Source organism: Crocuta crocuta, unplaced genomic scaffold (genome assembly GCF_008692635.1).
Source record: "Crocuta crocuta isolate KB4526 unplaced genomic scaffold, BGI_CrCroc_1.0 scaffold116, whole genome shotgun sequence".
Classification (NCBI taxonomy): Eukaryota; Metazoa; Chordata; class Mammalia; order Carnivora; family Hyaenidae; genus Crocuta; species Crocuta crocuta.
In genome coordinates, this window is record NW_027531562.1 from 2699447 (window position 1) to 2721802 (window position 22356).

The 22356-nt window shown below is 37.8% G+C and overlaps 1 protein-coding gene, 1 long non-coding RNA gene and 1 pseudogene across 2 annotated transcripts in view; 2 read left to right on the forward strand and 1 right to left on the reverse strand.

The window, feature by feature from the left end:
• NUBPL (NUBP iron-sulfur cluster assembly factor, mitochondrial) overlaps positions 1–628 on the reverse strand; it is a 211598-nt gene extending 210970 nt beyond the window's left edge. Inside the window, exon 1 of the mRNA XM_077772734.1 lies at positions 506–628. Within this exon, the coding sequence (XP_077628860.1) occupies positions 506–613 (108 nt within the window). The 5' untranslated portion in view covers positions 614–628. The remainder of the gene's footprint in view (positions 1–505) is intronic.
• A 52-nt stretch (positions 629–680) lies between these two features.
• Positions 681–1927, forward strand: LOC144238828 (uncharacterized). The gene is made up of 2 exons (XR_013337220.1): positions 681–775; positions 1716–1927. It is a non-coding gene; the product is annotated as an uncharacterized LOC144238828 (long non-coding RNA).
• Positions 1928–6027: 4100 nt separating this feature from the next.
• On the forward strand, positions 6028–7358 carry LOC144238809 (putative rRNA-processing protein EBP2 pseudogene; annotated as a pseudogene).
• Positions 7359–22356: the final 14998 nt, after the last annotated feature.

Here is a 22356-nt window from a genome sequence, read left to right on the forward strand (position 1 = left end):
ATTAGCCACCTTCATTATCACTCTGTTAAAGTATAAATTTGGAGTTTGTAAGAGGAATTTCTTTTCTAGGCTAATTCTGATCTCCATTAGTTAGGTTTTCATGATACCTATTGGTATTGACAATGGTAGAAATATACTGCTCAAGTTGAAATTTATCTGCCAGGCTATGTAGACCTAAAAAACGGAAAGTTAATAAAATGCTTCGTGCAGAGTTAATACTCCAGGAGTTTTCTTTTCCTTAACCTATTTTCTAAATAAATCAACACAGAAAACAATGTTTTAAGCATCTGTTGCATATCCCGTCTCGCCTCGGCCTATCCTACTGGGGGACTGCTTGTAAAGTGGTAACGTTCAACCAGCTGGGGTTTCAGTTTGTCACCGAGTCAGCGGGGGCCCGTTAAGGTCTTAGGAGGGTCCTCAGCAAGAGGCTATGCCAGGCACCCCAGCCCTGCCACCCTAGCATCTCCGTCCCTCCCGCTTCCCCCTGTCCTGCAGCATCACGGACCTGACGCCGACAAACCAACACTCGGCTTTCCCCAAGTGAGACATTGGTCCCACCGCCACCCCGAAGCGACACCCCACCAAAACGAAGCAAACGCTGCCACGACCCCATAGCACGGAACGCTGCTTTAAGCGCAACCCGGAAACCGTCGCGGCCGGCGTGGAGTGATGACGTCACGTAGTAACGCTTGGCTTCCTCTCCCTAGCGACTAACAGCCTATGAATTTCTTCAGCACAGGAACCCGGTTTGTTAATGCGAACATTTCGTAGCCAGGTACAAACATTTACAGCCTTTAACCAAATGTTTGTGCAGTATTTTCACATTACCTCTCTATTTGGTCTTCACAGAAGTCTTGTAGTGGGTAGATAGGAGACTGTAATAGCAGTGTCTTCTCTTTGGTAGTAAAAAATGAGACTTGACCCGACTGAAAAGAAGTAGGAAATGGTAAAACTTGAAAATGACTCCAGGTTTTCTCACCGCGCAAAATATGGTAACTTAAAGATTCCCACTGTTTTACCTTTCTTCCCCTTATATTATGTACAATAATAGTCCGTGTTCATGTTTACTTGCTGTGTTGCTGACAGTTTCCTGAAAGAGAAGCCGGGTACTCTGTTAGGCTTGGAAAAGTTTCGCTAAGTCAGAAAACAGGTCTCATGAAGCAAGCTTCTCTCAAGAAGGAAGTAAGACAGGCTTGAAGAAGAAGGTGTAACTATTTTAGTATGAGGAATGAAATATTCTTACACCCAAAATGTATGAAAGCGAAGGAAATCGCTGTAAATGAGAAAGCCAATACAAAAATCCAGACCCAGCAAAAGGATCCTTTAGGTTGTAGGTTCGTCTACTCTCACATATTCTCCATAATATTTTCTAAAGTTGATTTTAATGTCTTTTTTTTTGCTGCTTATCTGAAGAGAATGTGTTATACAATTATTCTAATTTGACCTTTAATTTTTTATCTTTAAGCATCACACAACAATCTCAAATAATTATTGCAAGGATTAGATATTACCAACAAAATACATTTAATTAAATAAGCTCTGGGGGGAAAAAAAACAATTCCTTGTTTTTTCTCCCTCAGTCTCACATTACTGCTTCATTTGGCTTATCACTTTCTTATTTTGTGATATGCTTTCTCAGTTAATTTTTATCCATTTTTATCTGCTCAATTTTTATAAATTGTAAATGAAGTGACTAATTTCTTCTTTGTGCACAGAGGAGCAGAAAAAGCCAATGCCAAGAGTGAAGAATAAAGCAGACCATAAGAGAAAATGTTTGCAAGGAGGAAAGGGAGAAAAATTGCACTGATTCATAATAGCTTTCCAGTTCCTGGTTCTAGTCCATAATGAGGTTCAGCCACATATCCTATTCATAGATCCATGAGATACGGATCTCTCCCCAATAAACTCTCTTTCTGCCTTGGCCTAATTTGGGTGTGTTTCTGTGTACTTATAACTATGGTAAGATATACATTTATAATATTTATCAAGATGTGCCCCCCACCCTGCAATTCCTTGTACCTCATATAGCCCTTCTCCATTTGGATAAACTATGTGGCATCATTTTATGAGACAGAAACATGTTAAAGAGATTGTTTCTTTGCTTTTGAATTTTTTAAATTGAGACTTTAAGGAGAATGAGGACAGGTCTGGCAAAGACAATACATCTGGGAGAGCTACATGGTATAAACACATGGTTTCTCCCTCCATGAGTTGGGATTATATATGGCTGCAAGTAGCAGAAAACTCTACTTTTCTTAAACAAGTACGGATATATTAGTCTCATATGAAATATTCACAAAGAGTCTCTTCAGGTCTGATGTAGTGCCTCCACTGTGACATTATGTCCCAAATTCATTCTTTTTGTTCCATCATCTTGTTATCCTTATTTTGTCACCTCAGAATCACAAGATAGTAGCTGCACTTCCAGACATCAAGGCTATGTTCCACACAGGAAATGAGGGGAACGAAAAGATAAAAAGCTTTTTCTAGTGAGCGTTTGCCTCTTTTTTTTTTTTTTTTTAATTTGAGAAGAGAAGCCACATACACACCAGACTGGCTAGAACCAGGTCACAGGACCACCCTTAAAAGCAAGAGAAGCTGAGAAATCAAGCATTTACATATCTGTAACCTATAGAGTAGAGGAAAGCAATGGAGAAAATGATGGGTATGGATATTGAATAAGCCAACTCAATATCTGTCAAAACTTTCTGGGATTATGGGGAATCAATATAGAAAAAAAGTGAGAACTTAAATATTCACAAGTTCTTAAACTAGATATTGGTGGTTGGATAACCCAAGAACATTCCCTCAACCCCCAATTTCCCTGCCACGTTCAAGTGCAGAGGCTAGAAATCCAAATAACCACTTTCCTAGGCTCACTTGCTAATTGTAGACATAGTTCTGGGCATGTATGACATACTTCTGGACAATGTGGTATAAGGGAAATTTTCTGGAGACCTTCTGAGAAGGCTTTTGCTTTTTTGATAAAATAGAACATGACTAGGGGTCCCTGTGTAGCTCAGTCGATTAAACATCCAACTCTTGATTTCGGCTCAGGTCATGATCTCCTGGTTCCTCAATTTGAGCCTCATGTCAGGCTCTGTGCGGAGCCTCCTTGGGATTTTCTTTCTCCCTCTCTCTCTGACACTCCCCGACTTGCATTCTCCCTATCAAAATAAATAAATAAATATTTAAATTACTTTATAAAAAATAAAACATAATTGGCACTACTGCTTTTTCCCAACTTGACCATTGATGTGACACCTGGAGGTGTGGTAGTCATCTTGTGAACATGAGAAGCACAATGGTGACAGATACGATGACAAAAGTCAACAGCTAAGGTAACTAAGGGGATATATGTCAGAAGATGAATTCTTAGCTATACAGTTAAGCTGCTATGCCAGTCCTGACATGCATCTCCAGTCATCTTGTCGTGTGAGATAATTGTTTTAACCACTGTTGGTTAGGATTTTTATTTTAAGTTAAAATAATCAGTGCCTATTATAGTTCCTAAGACAGAACCTGATACACTGTGACTGCCTCTCTCCTGTTGAATCCCAGTAAGGAGGGGGAACATAAGAACCCCAAGTCAGCTTAAGGGAGGTGAAAACAACAGAATCATGCCCCCATTACCAGTTAGAACTCAATGTAGTATCAGGTCCCCAGAATAAATACAGATGAATGTTGTGTGTAGGCAGACAGTCTGGGAGAACTTCATAGGGTTTACCTCCTGCAAGCAGCTGCGTCTTGCTGAGGGAAAGCTGATCTTTAAGAGAACCTGAGGTCAAGAATAAGGGAAGACTTGGCAACAATCTGCTTGATGCTGGTATAAATAGATAAAAACCTTAAGGATTAAAATCATGTCACCATGTGGACATCTGGACACTACATAGGCACCATCCTGGTTTCTACCACCCTGAGAGAAATTTATAAATATTGTTCCAAAAAAGAGGATTCTTTTGAATGTCTACTAACCATGAATAGGGTAAGACTTTGAAATATTTTCTAGAAAGCATGTGTTTTTATCTGCTAGATTATAGAACCCCACGCCAAAATAAAAGATCCTCAGGTGACCATGGACTCATTGAAAATTCAGATTCCCACATAGAGGCAGAATCTGCCTCATCCCCTGTCCAGAAGCCACACAATCAGCTGAGAACACCCTTCATCTCTTTGCTCAACTCACCAAGGAAGAAGAGGATGTTATGGACAATTTCCTGTCCCTGTTGACTACACTAACTAGCGCTTAGAAACTAGTGCCTTCTTTTAAGATTACTGTCCCCAAATGAATCTTTTATTCTGCCCAAAGTGTTCACTGAAATGGAAACCTCACCCCATCAATGGACATCTAAGTGACAACCCCATTAATCGACCCTCCTTTGTCCTACAGTGTGATTTCTTTCCAAGTCTCTCTGCTTATAACTAAACATGAAACTGTCTCTTACCTATATCTAACACAGATTTTCACATTGAAATATAAAGTATTTCTGCTTATGTAAATAGTTTCTCAATGAGTCAGTCTCCCTGTAAGAAACCTGGCCTAGAAAATTTTCCCAGATATCAAAGACTCTGCTAGCCTTTCAGTACCTTAGCTCACATAAACTAAGGGGCTGTCAAAGAAACTCCCCATTATTTATTTTCTAAAATTACATAAAGCAAATATGTATGTATATTCTTAGACTGGATTGGCTTCTGAGAATAAAACTTCTAATGCCTAAAAATCCACCTCCAGAATGAGACAGGATGGGATTCTAGTACATGTGCTGCTGAAGCGAGCACAAACAGGATGGGATTCTAAATGCCAATATTCAAAGCTAGAAAAATCATGGGTGATTTGACATTTGAATTTCTGATTTATAAAATTGAACTGAATCCTTTGACAAAGGTCATGGGGCTCAAGTTATACCTGAATATATTCTCTATTAAAGTTTCAAAGAAGAGCCTATCCTGAAATAGAAGCCACACAATCAGAATTTAGAAAAAAGTACTGTCACACCAGGCAAATACTTGCTATACATAGGGCATTAGTATTCCCATGCCTTTGCTTTTTTATTTCATTTTCTCCAAGTACCAAACCTGTGTTCATTCAGCTGAGTCCTCCCTACCCTTCAATTCTATCCTGAAGATTAGAAGACTTAAGTGTCTACAAGACTGATAAAAACGTGCTTCATTCTGTATTCAGAAGAGAATTTTCCTGTGCACTTTAGAGAACATACCAAATGACAAACAATGACAAAGCAGAGCCCCATCAAGATACTAAATAAACCTTCACATCAGCTAATGTGAAATTCTATTTTCTTCAGGGAAAAGGAGATAATAGAGATTTTTGTCTGTTGTACACTACTGCCAAAATGTGAGGATGTCCTCTAGAATCATGTGGCTTACATAATATCTTAGTCTACTTGATGTTCTGATAACCAAATCTTGTCAATTCATTTATTAACCTTTTCTACTTAGGATTTATTAACCATATGTATAAATATTATACGTGATATTTTATAAATATTGCAGGTACAAAATTTGTTCAATTTATTTATAAAAGTGAAGAACTCCTGCCAAATCACTGTAATTTCTCAAAATACATCTACATTCTGGTTTAGAGCAATGACATAGAAACACCATCATTAAGAGTTATAATATCAATTTGATACAGGACACACTGGCAAACTTCAAAGTATGAAATTTCTCTTTGTCTTCAGCCTTCCACACAGCTCTTAAGCTGCTTGATATGCTCCAATTCATACCAACCAACCTCACAGGCAGTATTGGGTCCATTTTTTACTGCATCTTAAATAAAATGGGATTTTCCTAACCACCCATGATTCAGGCTAATGAACTTACTTTCAATCCTACTGGAGGCCATCTATGAACCATAATTCAACAATCTAAACACTATGGGAAGGCAGCGGAGGCACCGAGCAGTAGGCGCTGGTGCGGCTCGGGTCCACGTGGGTCTCGGGGTGCGAGCAGGGGCGGGGGCAGGCAGAAGCAGCGAGAGGCGCCCCTTTCCGGCCGCGCAGGCCTCAGGCCACCCGTCTCCGTCAACTAGGGTGGACGTGCACGCTCGCTGCGACATGGACACCCCCCCGCTGTCAGGTTCGGACTCGGATTCTGATGATTCTCTGGTCACGGACAGAGAGTTGCAGGATGCGTTTTCCCGAGGGCTCCTTAAGCCAGGCCTCAACGTGGTGCTAGAGGGGCCGAAGAAAGCTGTGAACGACGTGAGTGGCCTGAAGCAGTGTTTGGCTGAATTCAAGCGGGATCTGGAATGGGTCGAAAGGCTTGATGTGACCTTGGGTCCTGTGCCGGAAATCAGTGGACCTCAGTCAACCCCTCAGAACAAGGATCAGAAAGCTGTTGATCCGGAAGATGACTTCCACCGGGAGATGAGTTTCTACCGGCAGGCCCAGGCTGCCGTGCTTTCCATGTTACCCCGCCTCCATCAGCTCAAAGTCCCTACCAAGAGGCCCACTGACTATTTTGCGGAGATGGCCAAGTCTGATCAGCAGATGCAGAAGATTCGGCAGAAGCTGCAGGCTAAACAGGCCGCCATGGAGAAGTCTGAGAAGGCTAAGCAACTGCGAGCACTTAGGAAATACGGGAAGAAGGTGCAAACAGAGGTTCTTCAGAAGAGGCAGCGAGAGAAAACACACATGATGAACGCCATTAAGAAGTATCAGAAAGGCTTTTCTGATAAACTGGATTTCCTTTAGGGGGATCAGAAAGCTGTTGCACGGAGAACAAAGGAAGGAGCCAAAGGCCAACAGATGAAGAAGGGGCCCAGTGCGAAGCGACGCTATAAAAACCAGAAGTTTGGTTTTGGTGGAAAGAAGAAAGGCTCCAAGTGGAACACTCGTGAGAGCTACGATGATGTATCCAGCTTCCGGGCCAAGACAGTGCACGGCAAGGGGCTCAAGAGGCCTGGAAAGAAAGGATCAAATAAGAGACCTGGAAAACGAACAAGAGAGAAAATGAAGAGCAGAGCACGCTAAGCAGCATCTTTGTATATGAAGAACCAAGAAAAAGGGATGCAGACTTGGAATTTCACAACAGTTGCATCTTCTGTTGGTTTCTTTTTGTAAAAAGTTCTTTAATGAACTAAAGGATTTTCAAAGAAACACATCCTCTTGGTTAAAAACTGAGGACTAAAAGACTGAGAAGTTACTTTTCCGTATTAAGTGAGATTGCTTTTTATTGATAATAATTTAGACTTTGAGTCCAAAATTGCCTTCCTTTATAATAAATGGAGATTTAACATATACCTTCCTCATCCTTCCAAGTAATTGTATCATGATTTTAGATAAATCAAGAATCAGTTTTTATATCATTATGATTGTTTAAATACCAATCACTGTCAAACTAGATGTATTATGATAAAATTTCCTTTGTGATACCAAAAAAAAAAATAAACACTATGGGAAGTGATAATTACTAATCCCCTCCATCTCGGGCTTTTCCAGTCCTTGCTAGTCTTTAAAACAGATACAAATGGTTTTGCATAGAAAATATTCATTTGGGTCATAATTATTCTAAGTAGTTTAAAAACTGGTATTTTGAGTTGCTTAGGAATACAAAGAGCTCTTTTGATTATTAGATGAAGTTCTATCAATTACTCCAAGTCAAAGACTTTATTATATTAATGCCACATTGAATCTCTTTTGCAAATTTCTAATCATGTGCAAGAATTATGGTTTTATTTAACCAAGGCTATTTATGTGGGGAAACATGCTGGCAATGTGCTGTTTCTAATGCCATTTTTTAATAGATACCAGTTACCAGTATAACAAAATCAATACTATTTGCTGATGCAATACACTGCTGATGAAATATATGTAGAATTATATTTCTCTCCAATGTTTTTCTGACATACAACTATTTGCCACTTTTCCAGGATCTGATGTAGGCTATCTTATATCATAGGTGAAAGTATTGGACAAAGAACAGAAAAGTAGACGGAGAAAATAATGTGATTAGCAGTTTGCACTAATTATTTTGTGATGCTATATAGCCAACCAGAAATTCTATTAAGCCATTCCCACCAATCCCTTCTGGGTTATAGAACTAATTGAGTATGATTTCTTAACAGGCATCTCTCTCTTCGTAACTTATGTTGTATGTCACATTAATCATTTTTTTTTCCCAACAGAATCTAAGATGGCCCAAAATGATCCTTGTATCTTGGTATTCACACCCTTTTATAATCTCCTTCCTTTAAGTGCCACCAGGCTCTGTAAATTGGTTCTAACCCACAGAATATGACAACAGTGATAGAGTGTCACTTCTGTGATTACAATACATAAGATTATAACTTCTGGTTTTCTAGGAGACTTCCTGACTGGCTCTGACAAAGCAAGCTGCCATGTTATGAACTGCCTATAGACAAGGCCATGTGGCAAGGAACAGCTGACATCTGAAGAATGGATGCCCTCAGTCCAACAGCCTGCAAGGAACTGCATTTTGCCAATAGCCACATGAGATTGGAATTGGATCCTTCCCAGTTGAATTTTCAAATAAGACTCTAGCCTTGGATGATCTCTTGATTGCAGCCTTGTAAGAGATCATGAAGCAAAGGACTCAGGTAAGTTGTACCCAGATTCCTGATCCATAGAAACTATGAGATAACAAATGTGTGTTGTTTAAGCTGCCAAGTTTATGGTAATTGTTATGCAGCAATAGATAACTAACACTCAGAAACCTGGATTTTAGTAATAACATAGTGAAAGTATAATTTCTCATGGGCAGTTTTTTAAATTATTGAGATATAATTGACATTATGGCAATTCTTTTTTGCCATATAAAAATATGCGTATTTTGTTAAGAAATTAATCCTTTGTATATTTTGAACCTATGCTGAGACTTTTATTATCAAGTATTAATTATCCAACCTCATAATCTTTTAATATGAGATATTACAGAATAGACACATGGAGGCAGTAAATTGAAGACTATCTTTGTTTCACAAATCACGTTCTGTTTTTCTTAGTAACAGTTAAACTAGATTCCTAGTGAAAAAAAAATTAGGCAGTGTTACAGCTCTACTCTTTCCCTCTTCTCTTGTTGATCAAATAGTTTCTTTTCAGTTATGTAAGAAATTAGAGCTGCAACTTCCTTCTTTATCTACATTCTTAAATAATTGCAGTAATCTGGATATAAGTATAAAGAAATATAAAGAATATAATCTGGATACAAGTATAAAAAGCAATTTTTTGTATTTAACATATAAATAAAAAGTAATATAAGCAAGAATCTTCCAGTTATCTCTAAATAACAGCTCACTGCAAAGTTGTAAATCAGCCCAGTTAAGGAAAGATGATTCAGTACGTTTGAAGCATTCAGTTAATCATATTACACATACATCATATAGTTATCTACACCGCAAGAAAAATATAATAGTGCCCATTAGAGTCTTTGGAGACAAGGTTAGGTTAATACTACAGAGAATTCTAAAGAATTTATCCCTAAAAACATCTTCATAATTCTCCATTGAGCTGTATCACTATAATTATTATCATTTACTGAATCTTATATTCAAAAGATTTTCAAAGCATTTTCACACACATTATCCTGTTCAGGTTTCTCAACTGCCTTGAGATTGGCAGGGAGGTTATTATTAGTCCCATTTCTAAATAAATGAATATTGTATTCTAGAAACGTATTCTAGAAATGAGGTATTAGAGATGTCAGTTTATTTGTTTCAGGGCAAATTGTTGAAAGCAAAATGGAAATACACATCTCTCATTACCTTTACAGGAATATTGGGGGGGTTTTGTTTAAAAAAATAATATTCATTTGGACCAGCTATCATAGGAGAAGCACCTGGACAAAATAGCACTGCCTCTGCAGGAAGAAATCTAGATACCTACTTGACTACTTAATTCAGTAGGCATTTCCTCCTCTAAATTTCTCATACAAATTTAGGCTTCACTAGCTTTAGTTAAAAGTAATTTATTTCAGAGAACCATAAACATATTTAATGGCCTTCTCTTGAACTGCATTGAAACCACATTTTAATTTATAAGGTATTCAAATTTTCATTAAAATATAATTTGTGTCTCATTTATAATAGTTTATAATCCCTTTGCCCTTTGTAATTTTATCATTCCTTGAAATTCTTTCTCAAACCCTGCTTTTTCCATAAAGCTTCCCTGATAATTTCATCAAGTATTAATCTTCACCTTCCTTTACAGTTGTTAACATTTTGTTTAACGGAGTGTGAATTTATGGTGCAATTTGATTGCTTTCATTTTATACATATAAGTTAGCAAAGCTAGCCTATTTCAGGTCTCTCTTACATAATCTGCACTCAATTACAGTTCATTATTGCCATAACACAGCCTTGTTTGTTTAAAATGAGGCACAATATTACTTGTATGTATGTCCATAGCACTTTATTCTCAATTCTATCCAATTTGGAGCATTACTGCGTATTGTTTTTTACTGTTTTCTAATTGCATCTTATCTTACACAGGACTCTGTGGCATTTGAAGACCACAGCTGTATCATAATGGTAATTTATATCAACTATACAGATGCTAGTGTCCATCATATTATAAGGGCTTAGGAGTTAGTGAATAGTCAGCTATTACGACAGCAACACACCAGTTACATCAGTGGAAACGTTACTGGTGTAGAGGTTGGAAAGCCGGGAATATTGTCATAACTCTACTACTAATGAGCTATATGATCTTGGACAAATCCTTTAACTCCCTATTCCTTCATGATACAACATGAAAATATTAAACTAAAGAGTCTGTAGATTTATTTTCCAAACTCATACTGAAGAGAACAAAGTTGTGTAACTTCACTTTTCCTTAAATAATTTTGAGAAAAATCAAGGCAAAATCATTTAGAGATGCTGCAGACCAGAAAAAGCACAAAGTTTATTGCCTTCCTTAAATAGGACATAAATCAAAGAGTTATATAGGGGTTTTTCACATTTAGAATCACTAGTTCATCTTGGAAATGGTTTCTATTCTGTATCTTGAGACCTAGAATTTTTACTTTTCATACTCCAGAGAGTCTGCAACTTTAACCCCAGATTCTGCCAAAGAAATTATTGTCCAATAACCCTCTTGAGTAAACAATACAAAGTGAAAGAAACAGATTATTATAGGCTCTATTCTGGCCTATATCAAAGAAGACTGATCAGACCCTATTTTCCTTCTTGACAATTTATTAAAATATATCAACCTATATAAATACCCATTTTGAAAATATCAAAAATATCAAATGTTTCTTTCATCATATGTGAGTCATCAAAATCCCAGTCATAACTCAACAATTAACAAGCTGACTCTGAAATGTATATGAAAATTCAAAGGACCTAAAATGCTCAAAACAATCTTGAAAAAGAACAAAATCAGAGGGCTCACACTCCTGACTTTAAGACTTATAATAAAACTGTAGTAATGAAAACAGCATAGTAATGGCCTGAGGCTCCACATAAAGATTAATGCAAGAGAATAGAGAGGACAGAAATGATCCACACTTACATGATTGTTTTCTTCTTCAAAAAGGTGCCAAAGCATCCAGTCAGGAAAAGAAAGTCTTTTGAGCAGTGTTACTCAAAAACCCTGATTCTGACTCTATGTCATCAAGATGCATCATAAACCCACTGACTTAGGAGTAATCAAAGTTTCTTAGATGGGCCATTGACTACAGTAGCCATTAAAGAAAAATATGAGGGGCACCTGGGTGGTTCAGTTAAGCATCTGATTCTTGATTTCTCACAGTTCATGAGATCAAGCCCCACCTTGGGCTCTGTGCTGGCAGCTTGGAGCCTGCTTGGGATTATCCCTGTCTCTCTCTCTCTTGCTCTCCCCTGCTCATGCTCCCTCTTAAAATAATACATAAGTAAACTTTTTTTTAAAGGATAAGAGGGGCTCAGTCAGTGAAGCATCCAACCTTAGCTCAGGTCATGATCTCAAGGTCTGTGAGTTTGAGCCCCACATGAGGCTCTTTGCTGACAGTTCAGAGCCCGGAGCCTTCTTCAGATTCTGTGTCCCCCATCTCTCTCTCTCTCTCTCTCTCTCTCTCTGTCTCTCTCCCTCTCTCTTTCTCTCTCTCTACCCCTCCCCTACTTGCACTCTGTCTCTCTGTCTCTGTCTCTTTCTCTTTCTCTCTCTCTCAAATATATATTTTAAAAAATTTTAAGGATGAGAATAGAAGAATATTTCACAATTTACTTTTTTAAAAAAAAGCAAAGGCCATAATGTAAAGAAAGACAATGACCAAATGAAGTACATTTCTTTTTTTTTTAATATTTTTATTTATTTCTGAGAGAGACAGCATGAGTAGGGGAGGGTCAGAGAGACAGGGAGACACAGAATCTGAAGCAGGCTCCAGGCTTTGAGCTAGCTGTCAGCACAGAGCCTGATGGGGGCCTAGAACCCACAAACCGTGAGATCATAACCTGAGCCGAAGTCAGACGCTTAACCGACTGAGCCACCCAGGCACCCCTGAAGTACATCTCTTCAAGAGTTATTTTTTTCCCCTCAAATTTTTACAGAATTGTTTGAAAATGAAATCTTTGGACCTATAACAATGTTTACAAAGTAAAATTGATTTATAAGATATCCTGCCACTTTTCAAAAATTAATAATGTGAAGTAGTAGTACTACATTGTTTGTTTAAATCAACCAGGAAAAATTATAAGACATTTTGAAAATAATTATATAAATTTACCTGTTCCTGGATATTTAGAAATTATACCTTTAGCCAACACTGTGCCTCATAGCTTTGAAACTGAAATCCTCACGTCATAATCAGAATCTTCAAAGGACTTAAAACACACTGTGGCCAAACTATCCAGTTCTGTACTCCACATAAAGATGGCCTCTTTCTGAAGTTCAAGGAGACACTATTTAATTGGAAAAACAGACATTAATTAAAGACAACATGTAACTGTCAGGTTCAGATCTATATAATTTATAGAAACCATCAAGGTCTAACAAAAGAAATATACAAATTCAAAGTATCTGAACAATGATTGGGGTGCCTGAGTGGCTCAGTCCACTCAGTGTCTGACTTCAGCTCAGGTCATAATCTCATGATTTGTGAGTTTGAGCCCCATGTTGGGCTCTGTGCTGACAGCCCAGAACCTGGAGCCCACTTCAGATTCTGTGTCTCCCTCTCTCACTGTCCCTTCCCTGCTCATTCTCTGTCTCTCTCTCTCTCTCTCTCTCTCAAAAATAAATAAATACTTTTTAAAAAGTATCTAAACAATGATAATGGGCAAAACATGAATATTTATAAAAAGTCATAAAAAATTATACTGTATAAAATAATGTGGAGGCTCCATCAGTTAATCATCCAACTTTTTTTTTATAGTTTATTGTCAAGTTGGTTTACATATAACACCCAGTGCTCATCCCGTCAAATGCCCTCCTCCATGCCCCTCACACCTTCCCCTCCCGCCACCCCCATCTGCCCTCAGTTTGTTCTCAGCATTCAAGAATCTCTCATGGTTTGCCTCCCTCCCTCTCCTCAACTATTTTTCCCCTTCTTCTTCTGCTTCGTCCTCCGTTAACTTCCTCCTAATCCACCTATATGTGCAAACATATGGTATCTGTCCTTCCCTGCCTGACTTATTTTGCTCAGTATAACACCCTCTAGTTCCATCCATGTTGCTACAAATGGCCGGATTTCATTCTTTCTCATTGCCATGTAGTATTCCATTGTATTAATATACCACACCTTCTTGATCCATTCATCAGTTGATGGACACTTAGGTTCTTTCCATGTTTTGGCTATTGTTGAGAGTGCTGCTATGAACATTGGGGTACGTGTGCCCCTATGCATCAGCACTCCTGTATCCCTTGGGTAAATTCCTAGCAGAAACATCCAACTCTTGATTTCAGCTCAGGTCATGGTCTCACGGTTTTTGGGTTCAAGTCCTGCATCAGGCTCTGTGCTGCCAGCTCAGAGCCTGGAGCCTGCTTCAGATTCTGTGTCTCCTTCTCTCTCTGCCCCTCCCCCACTCATGCTCTGTCTCTCTCAAAAATTAATAAACATTAGGGACACCTGGGTGGCTCCATCAGTTAAGTGTCCAACTTTGACTCAAGTCATGATCTCACGGTTTTTGGGTTCAAGCCCTGCATCAGGCTCTGTGCTGACAGCTCAAAGCCTGGAGCCTGCTTCAAGTTTTATGTCTCCCTCTCTTTCTGCCCCTCTCCTGCTCACGCTCTCTCTCTCTCAAAAATAAACATTAAAATTTTTTTCTTAAATGTTTTATTTATTTCTAGGAGAGAGAGAGACTGCATGAGCAGGGGAGGGTCAGAGAGAGAGGGAGTCACAGACTGAAACAGGCTCCAGGCTCTGAGCTGGCAGTAAGCACAGAGCCCGACGCGGGGCCCGAACCCACGAACCGTGAGATCATGACCTAAGCGAAAGTCGGACGCTTAACCGACTAAGCCACCCAGGCGCCCCAAACATTAAAATTTTTAACTTAAATTAATAAATATTTTAAAATTTTTAATACACTTCCTCATTTGCACTAGCCACATTTTACAATAAACATGGATTATGCAGAAAATTCCCCTGGATAGCACTGATTTTGAATATAAAGAAATACCACAACTCACAATAAAAAGACAATCCAATAAAAAATAGACAAAAGGTTTTAAAAGAAAAAAAAAAGATTTGAAAAGATGTTTCAGGGGGCCTGAATGGGTCAATCAGTTACGCATCCAACTCTTCATTTTGGCTCAAGTCATGATCTCATGTTTTGTGAGTTTGAGCCCTGCATTGGGCCCTGTGCTGACAGAATAGAACCTACTTGGGATTGTCTGTCTCCCTCTCTTTCTCTCTGTCCCTCCTCATTTGCATGTACACGTTTGCGTGCATGCTCTCTCTCTCTCTCTCTCTCAAAATAAATAAGTAAACTAAAAAAAAAAAGAAAAGATGTTTCATAGAAGTACAATAAATCATGAGAAAGTACATAAGAAAAGTGCTGAACATCATTAATCAATAGGGAAGTGCAAATTAAAATAACAATGATATATCAGTCACTATATATCCACTAGAATGTCTAAAATTTAAAGGAATGACCAAACCAAACACTGACAAGGCTGTTGGGTGACTGGAACGTCCTTACATTACTGGTGGAGATTTAAAATGGTATAACCACTTTGAAAAAAATAGTCTGGCATTATAAGACTTAAATATACACCTACCCCATGCATGACCAGCAATTCTGTTCCTGGGCATTTATCCAAGAGAAATGAAAACATGTCCCACAAAGACTTGAATGCAAGTGTTCATAACAGTTGTATTCTTAATAGCCTCAAATTGCAAATAGCCCAGATGTTCATTAATAGAAAAATAAATTTTAAAATTTCTGTGTATTTATAAATAAAAGTCAAATAAAAGTAACATATGTGCAACAACATAGATAATTCTCAAAAACATTATGCTAGTGAAAAAAATATGAGTCCTTACTATATGATTTTATTTATATGAAATTCTAAACAGGCAAAACTAATACATGGTAGAAAAAACATTAGAACAGTCATTGTCTCTGGAGGAGGTAAGGGCAGGGATTATTTGGAAAGGGGCATGAGGGAACTTTCTGGAGTGATTATCATGTTCTACATGGTCATGGTGGCTTCTGTGATCCAGACGTATGTGTCAAAACTCAACAAATATACCCATAAGATCTGCACATTCTATTATATGCAAATTTCACATTTTCTAGTTATTGATACACACATGCTGAAGCATTTAGGGAGAAGTATACTGATGTCTGCAATTTACTTTAAATTTTTAAATGTTTTATTTATTTCTGAGAAAGAGAGAAAGAGAGAGAGAGAGAGAGAAGCATGAGCAGGGGGAGGGTCAGAGAGAGAGGGAGACACAGACTCTGAAACAGCCTCCAGGCTCTGAGCTAGCTGTCAGCACAGAGCCCAATGCGGGTCTCGAGCCGACGAACTGTGAGATCATGACCTGAGCCGAAGTCAGACGCTTAACTGACTGAGCCACCCAGGCACTCCTGCAATTTACTTTAAAATACATCAAAAAAGATGGGTTTAGAAAGGGATGAATAGATGGACTGATATATGGTAGAGTAAGTAGAGTAAAAGGTTAGTAATAAATCTAAGTAATATCAATAGATTGCACTCTAAAATTATTTCACTCTAAAATTCTTTCAACTTTGTTATATGTTTGAATTTTTCATAACAAAATGTCGGTGAGAAAAAAGATACCCAGGCCTTCCAGAGATAGAATTCCAGTACTACATCTCCAAAATATAAATTGAGACCAAAAAATCATGAAGTCAAAATCAGGTTTTCTCCTGTTCTTTTCCATAGCTTCATCCTACAGTTCCCTGAGCTTCAATTCTCTATTTCATATGAGATAGTTCCACCCCTCAGGGAGTCTGAGTGTTATCAAAAAGGAAACACTTGGAGCCCTTACAGCTCCAATTTTTACTGAAAGCTCTGTTTTTATCTCCTGTGCAAAAGAATGACCAGGCTCTGATTTAGAGTTTCCAGATCTTGGTAATCTCATGTAAATCAAAATGGGAATGAACACTAACTATTAATATTATTTCCAAAAATAAAGCTAAAATAAGGACTCCGGAGGAAAGAAAATGGTTTAAAAGTCTGTAGGTAACACCATTCCCCAATAAAAAGGAACCAGTAATCCTTGAAGAAATGGTTGATGCTTGGACTGATGCAGGAAATATAGAAGGTGAGTATTTTGTTGTGCCAAATTGTAAGGAAGTGCTTTTTAAAGAAAACAAAAGAATACAAAACAAATAAATAAACAAACAAAAATAACATAGTGATGGGGGTATGTCAAAGGGACACAGGATCCATCTGAAAGACCTCCCAATGGCCAGAGCTAGAAAATCTTAAGCACTAAAATAAATACAGTACTGTTAGATTATAATTGAAAGTATAAAATATGTATAAAGTCATACTGATGTAAATCATGAATAAATAAATAAATGTGGGGAAAGAGATGAATCTCCCTGGTCAAAGAATTCCAAATAATTTAATGTAGCTACTTCCCTCTCAATGAGGTTAAGCATAACTCCCTATACCTTACGTGCACAAAGTGACTTTCTTCCACAGAGTACACGATGAAAAAAGTAGAGAGAAAGAAGCTTTACAGAAAAGAAACCTGACAAACACTACCTCAGCCAGGTGATGAAAGGAAACATAAATGTATTAAGTCACGTTGATAATACATAACCATTGCGAAATTAAAAAAATTGAATGGAGTTCATCTCTGGTTCTTGAGAGGGAGACTCTTAAATCCTTGGGATTTCCCAAGTACTAGTATCTTTGTCAGCTTTAAATCCTTTGGACCACACATGAGTTTATGCTAATAAAAGGACTTAGGATAGAAGCTGGCCATGCCAGAGAAATACCTAACCATGTGATTAGAGTTGAAGCTTTGGCCCAAGTGTTAGCAGCCTAGCCCAACCTCCATCATAGAGGGGAGGTGTACTGGAGATTGAGTTCAATCATGTGGTTAATGAGTCAATCAATTGTGCCTATGTAATGAAACCCCAGTATAAATTCAGAACACCAAAGTCCAGGTGGGCTTCCTGACTGGTGAGCACATGCTGTGCCAGGAGAATGACACACCCTCATTCCACGGGGAAAGAGTATAAAAGTTCTGTGTTTTGTGTCCATTATAATAAAGCTGTCATTTTAAGTATAGCTCTTTCCTAAATTATGTGAGCCGTTCTTGCTTGGGATTGTGCCCTTAATCTGGAGTCTGTGCTAATTCCATGTAGTTAGCATCAGAACTGTATTGCAATAATGTAGTACTCTTGATATGATGTGATGAAAATGGTGATCTAGTTCCATCACCTTCCTACCAAGAAAAACAATCTAATCATGAAAATAACATCACAGAAATTCCAGTTGAGAGACATTCTATAAAGTAGCTAATTAGTACTCCTTAAAACTGTAAAGGTCATCAAAAATGAGGAAAGTATGAGAAACTGTCACAGCCAAGAGGAGGCTGAGAAGACATAATGATTAAATGAAATGTGGTATCCTGAATAGGGTCCTGGAACAGAAAAATGATATTAGGTAAAAACTTAGGAATCCTGTCTAAAATATGGATTTTAAAAATAATATATCAATATTGATTCATTATTTACAAAAAATGTAATGTACAAAGGTAAGAAATTTGTAATAAGGAAAAGTGGGCATGAAGAATATGAAAATACTCTGTACAATCTTCGCAACTTTTGTATAAATCTAAAACTATTCTAAATTTAAAATTTATTTTAGGGGTGTTTGAGTAGCTCAGTTAGTTGAGCATCCGACTTTGGCTCAGGTCATGATCTCACTGTTGTGGGGTTAAGCCCTGCAATTAGGCTGTGCGCTGACAGCATGGAGCCTGCTTCAGATTCTGTGTCTCCCTCTCTCTCTTCTTCTCCCCTGCTTACTCACTCTTTCTCTCTCTCTCTCTTAAAAATAAATAAATAAACATTAAAAATAATGATAATAAAATTTATTTTTAAAAAAGAATGTAGAAGAAAACTCAAAGTGAGTATCTTATGGCCTAGGGATTCTCTCTTTCCCTCTCTCTCTGCCCCTTCTCTCTGTCTCTCAAAAATAAACTTTAAAAAAAAAGCCTAATTGAACAAACTTATTTATCTGCTCCCACCAAAAAGGGAGAAGTAAATATAATGTTGTAAACCCACAAGAACAAAGAAAATGGGAGATAAGATAATAACAAGTTATGTCAGCGTCTTCTTAGAAGACAGGAAGCAGATGGAACAGCAGCAACTGACCCAGGAAAGCAGAGCACCTGCTCACAAGCACTAGCAGAGAAGCTCATTTCACTGGCAAAAGCCAAAGAGAGTTCAGGGCTTTTTAGCACCAGGTATCTTTAAAGGCAAGAGTTATGTATCGTGCTGAATCTATTAGGATTTGTTGAAAGCCTATACAGCAAGCTGAAGATTCCCTAGGTTAACTTACTCACAACCCATGCAATTAGGCCATCACTCTTTATCCTCCTCCACCCCCTTGCAGGATACCAGAAGTATTCTTTCAGGAGAAAATCAAAACCAGAGAGTTAGAAAAAACAGACACAGTGAAGTGGCTCTAGGACTGGAAACAGCAGTGATGCTCCAGAGCTAGTCTGTACCAGCTCATAAGAACTGATTGTTAAATATTCAGGAATTTTGCAGGCCAAATGCTAAACGCAGTCATTTTTTTTTTATATTTATTTTTGAGACAGAGAGAGACAGCATGAGCGGGGGAGGGGCAGAGAGAGAGGACGATACAGAATCCAAAGCAGGCTCCAGGCTCCGAGCTGTCTGCACAGAGCCCAATGTGGGGCTCAAATTTGTCAACTGTGAGATCATGACCTGAGCTGAAGTCAGACATTCAACCAACTGAGCCACTCAGACACCCCAAACACATTTTTAAAATTAACTTATATAAGCTTACAAAAAAATAAATTGTATCAAATGGACATAATAGGTACTCAAAGCTCATAACTTCCTAATTATTTTTTACTATATTTTACTAGTACTTATTCTCTTAAAGTTATTTACATCAATTGTATCTGTACAGTAGAAATAATATATAATGCTGAGCTACTGTGCATTTCTTCCCAACTCTTAGTGATATCATGTTAGTAACTTGAAATTAGACATAGTAAGAATATTTATACTTCAAATATTGGCAAGAGCTACAAATCATGGCTTTCTTTTTCTTTTTTTTCTTTCAGGGAGCTGGTGGATAATATTTACTGGCACATCACTGAGAAGAATTAAGTGAAAGTCTAGGCAGTGAACTGTGGGGCCCATAGTCACTACCACCTCCCCTTCTACAATGCCTGCCAGTAAGCCTATCTTTTTGATGATTCTTCTTTGATGACGTTAAAAGCCTAAAAGAAAATATTTACAAATACTTCTATTTTAGGCTATCTTCAAACAAAATATATTTGGCTCCCCATCACCCTACAAGGGAGTCCACTCACATACATAAAGTTTTCAATCAACTTTTTAGGACCTTTTGCAAATATAAAAAGACAACCTAGTTTTACCCTACAGTTGAGGAGAGCCTCCAACCTAAAAGACAACAGAAAATGGTAACTCAGAAGAAACAGAGATGGTGTAGGTAGCAGAAGAAAATTTTTCAAAATAAAAATTAACAGTCTCAGATTTACAAGAGAATTCTACATCCATGTAAACAAGACAAGATACATTTCTTCTATCAGAGAAGAAGTCTTGGAAATTAAAAAACTAATAGCGGACATTAACAATTCAATAGAATGGATGAAAGTGAAAATTGAGGAAATTTCCTGGAAAATTAGAACAGTGAAAAAAAGGATGGGGGGGAAGGGGGGGTTAAAGGGTAAAATAATTAATCCAGGAGCTCAGACTAATAGGAGTTCCAGAAAGAGAATAGAGAAATTGAAGGGGGGATATTTATCAACGAAGTATGTATTAGTTAGAAGTCTATTGGGGATGGCTGGTGGCTCTGTCAGTTAAGCCTCTGCCTTTTGATTTTGGCTCTGATCATGATCTCATTGCTCATGAGATTGAGCCCGACATCGGGCTCTGCACTGATAGTATGGATTCTCTCTCTCCTCTCTTACTCTGCCCCTCCCCCACTTACATTCTCTCTCTCTCTCTCTCTCTCTCTCTCCCCCTCTCTCAAAATAAATAAATAAACAGGAAAAAATTAAAATTAAAATTAAAAAGAGGTCATCTGACAAAATAACCAAACAAAAAGTGGCTAAGTTGGGGTGCCTGGGCAGCTCAGTTGGCTAAGCATCTGACTCTTGATCTTAGCTCAGATCTTGATCTCAGGGTTGTGAGTTTAAGAAGTGCACTGGACTCTATGTTGGGCATGAAGCCTGCTTGAAAGAAAGAAAAAGAAAGAAAGAAAGAAAGAAAGAAAGAAAGAAAGAAAGAAAGAAAGAAAGAAAGAAAGAAAGAAAGAACGTGGCTAAGTAATAAAAGGTTTTTTTTAATATTTTATTTTTATTTTTGAGAGAGAGAGAGAGCATGAGCAGGAGAGGATCAGAGAGAGAGGGAGACACAGAATCTGAAACAGGCTCCAGGCTCTGAGCTAGCTGTCAGCACAGAGCCTGATGCGGGACTTGAACCCACGAACTGTGAGATCATGACCTGAGCCGAAGTCAGACGCTCAACTGACTGAGCCACCCAGAAGCCCCTAAAAGTTTTTATCCCATATAAGAAAATGTATGGAGAAAGGCTGGTCTAGGTTTGGTGCTTTGACTCAATCAACTCTCCCATTTCTCAGTATTTTGGCATTTGGTCCTTAGGTTTGTTTCATAAATAAAAAAGATGGCTATCACAATTTTAAAATGACAGCATACCCTTTCATAATCACATCCAAAGCAAGAAAACAGACAATACAATGAGCTCTTCCCATGCATCTGACTCATATCAGAAAATAAAACCATTCACTGAAGCTCCCCACCCTCCAGCAGATTTATTTTATTTCCTTGACCAGAAAAGCATTATATGGCCACTATTAGTTACAAGGTAAAATGGAAAAACAAGTACTGTATCTGGCAAATAAGAATGAGATTACCATAACTGGCTTTAGCTATTATGCACACATTGCTGCCTAAAATAAAATCAGAACTCTGTTAGCAAGGAATATGGAAAGAATGTTTATTGACCAGGCAACTAAGAATGTCTTCTATAATAATGCAATAAAAACGTCAAGACTGAAGGACATGTATCTTCAGACTGAAAGAGTATATCAAAGGCCATCAGAGTCAAAACATCAAAAGACCAAAACAATGACACATCTCCTAAACACTTCTTAAAGTCACATTCCAAAGTTAGGAAATTAGAATGACGCTGCACTTTTCAACAGAAACACAAGAAATTAAAAGAAAATAATGCAATGCCTTCTAAATTCTGAGAGAAAAGCCATTTTTAAACAAGAATTTTATACTCAACCAAATTATCAAAGACTTCTTTAGATATTCAAAGCCTCTTAAAGTTTACCTCCTATGTATCATTTCTTGGGAAGCCACTAGAGGTACATGCTTCAAGAAAGCAAAAGAGTAAGCCAGGAAAGAGAAACTCATAGGATTTTAGAGATACTGATAGCAGGTCCAGACAATTCTTAAACATGATTGAACAGAAAGATGTTAAAGGCCCAGGAGAAAAGTTTTCAGGAATAAATTGAATTTATAGAATGTCTGATTCAATGTCTTCCTGGGAAGAATTAGCAAAAATGACACAGAAAATGAGATAATGAGACAATAACCAACTTGTGGAAAAATAAAAGCTATGCCACAAAGAAAATGTACTTAGGCAATACTAATGTTGGTAATGTCATATTATAAACAATAAATTCTGACTTAACCAAAAATTTTAATTTAACTAAATTGGGA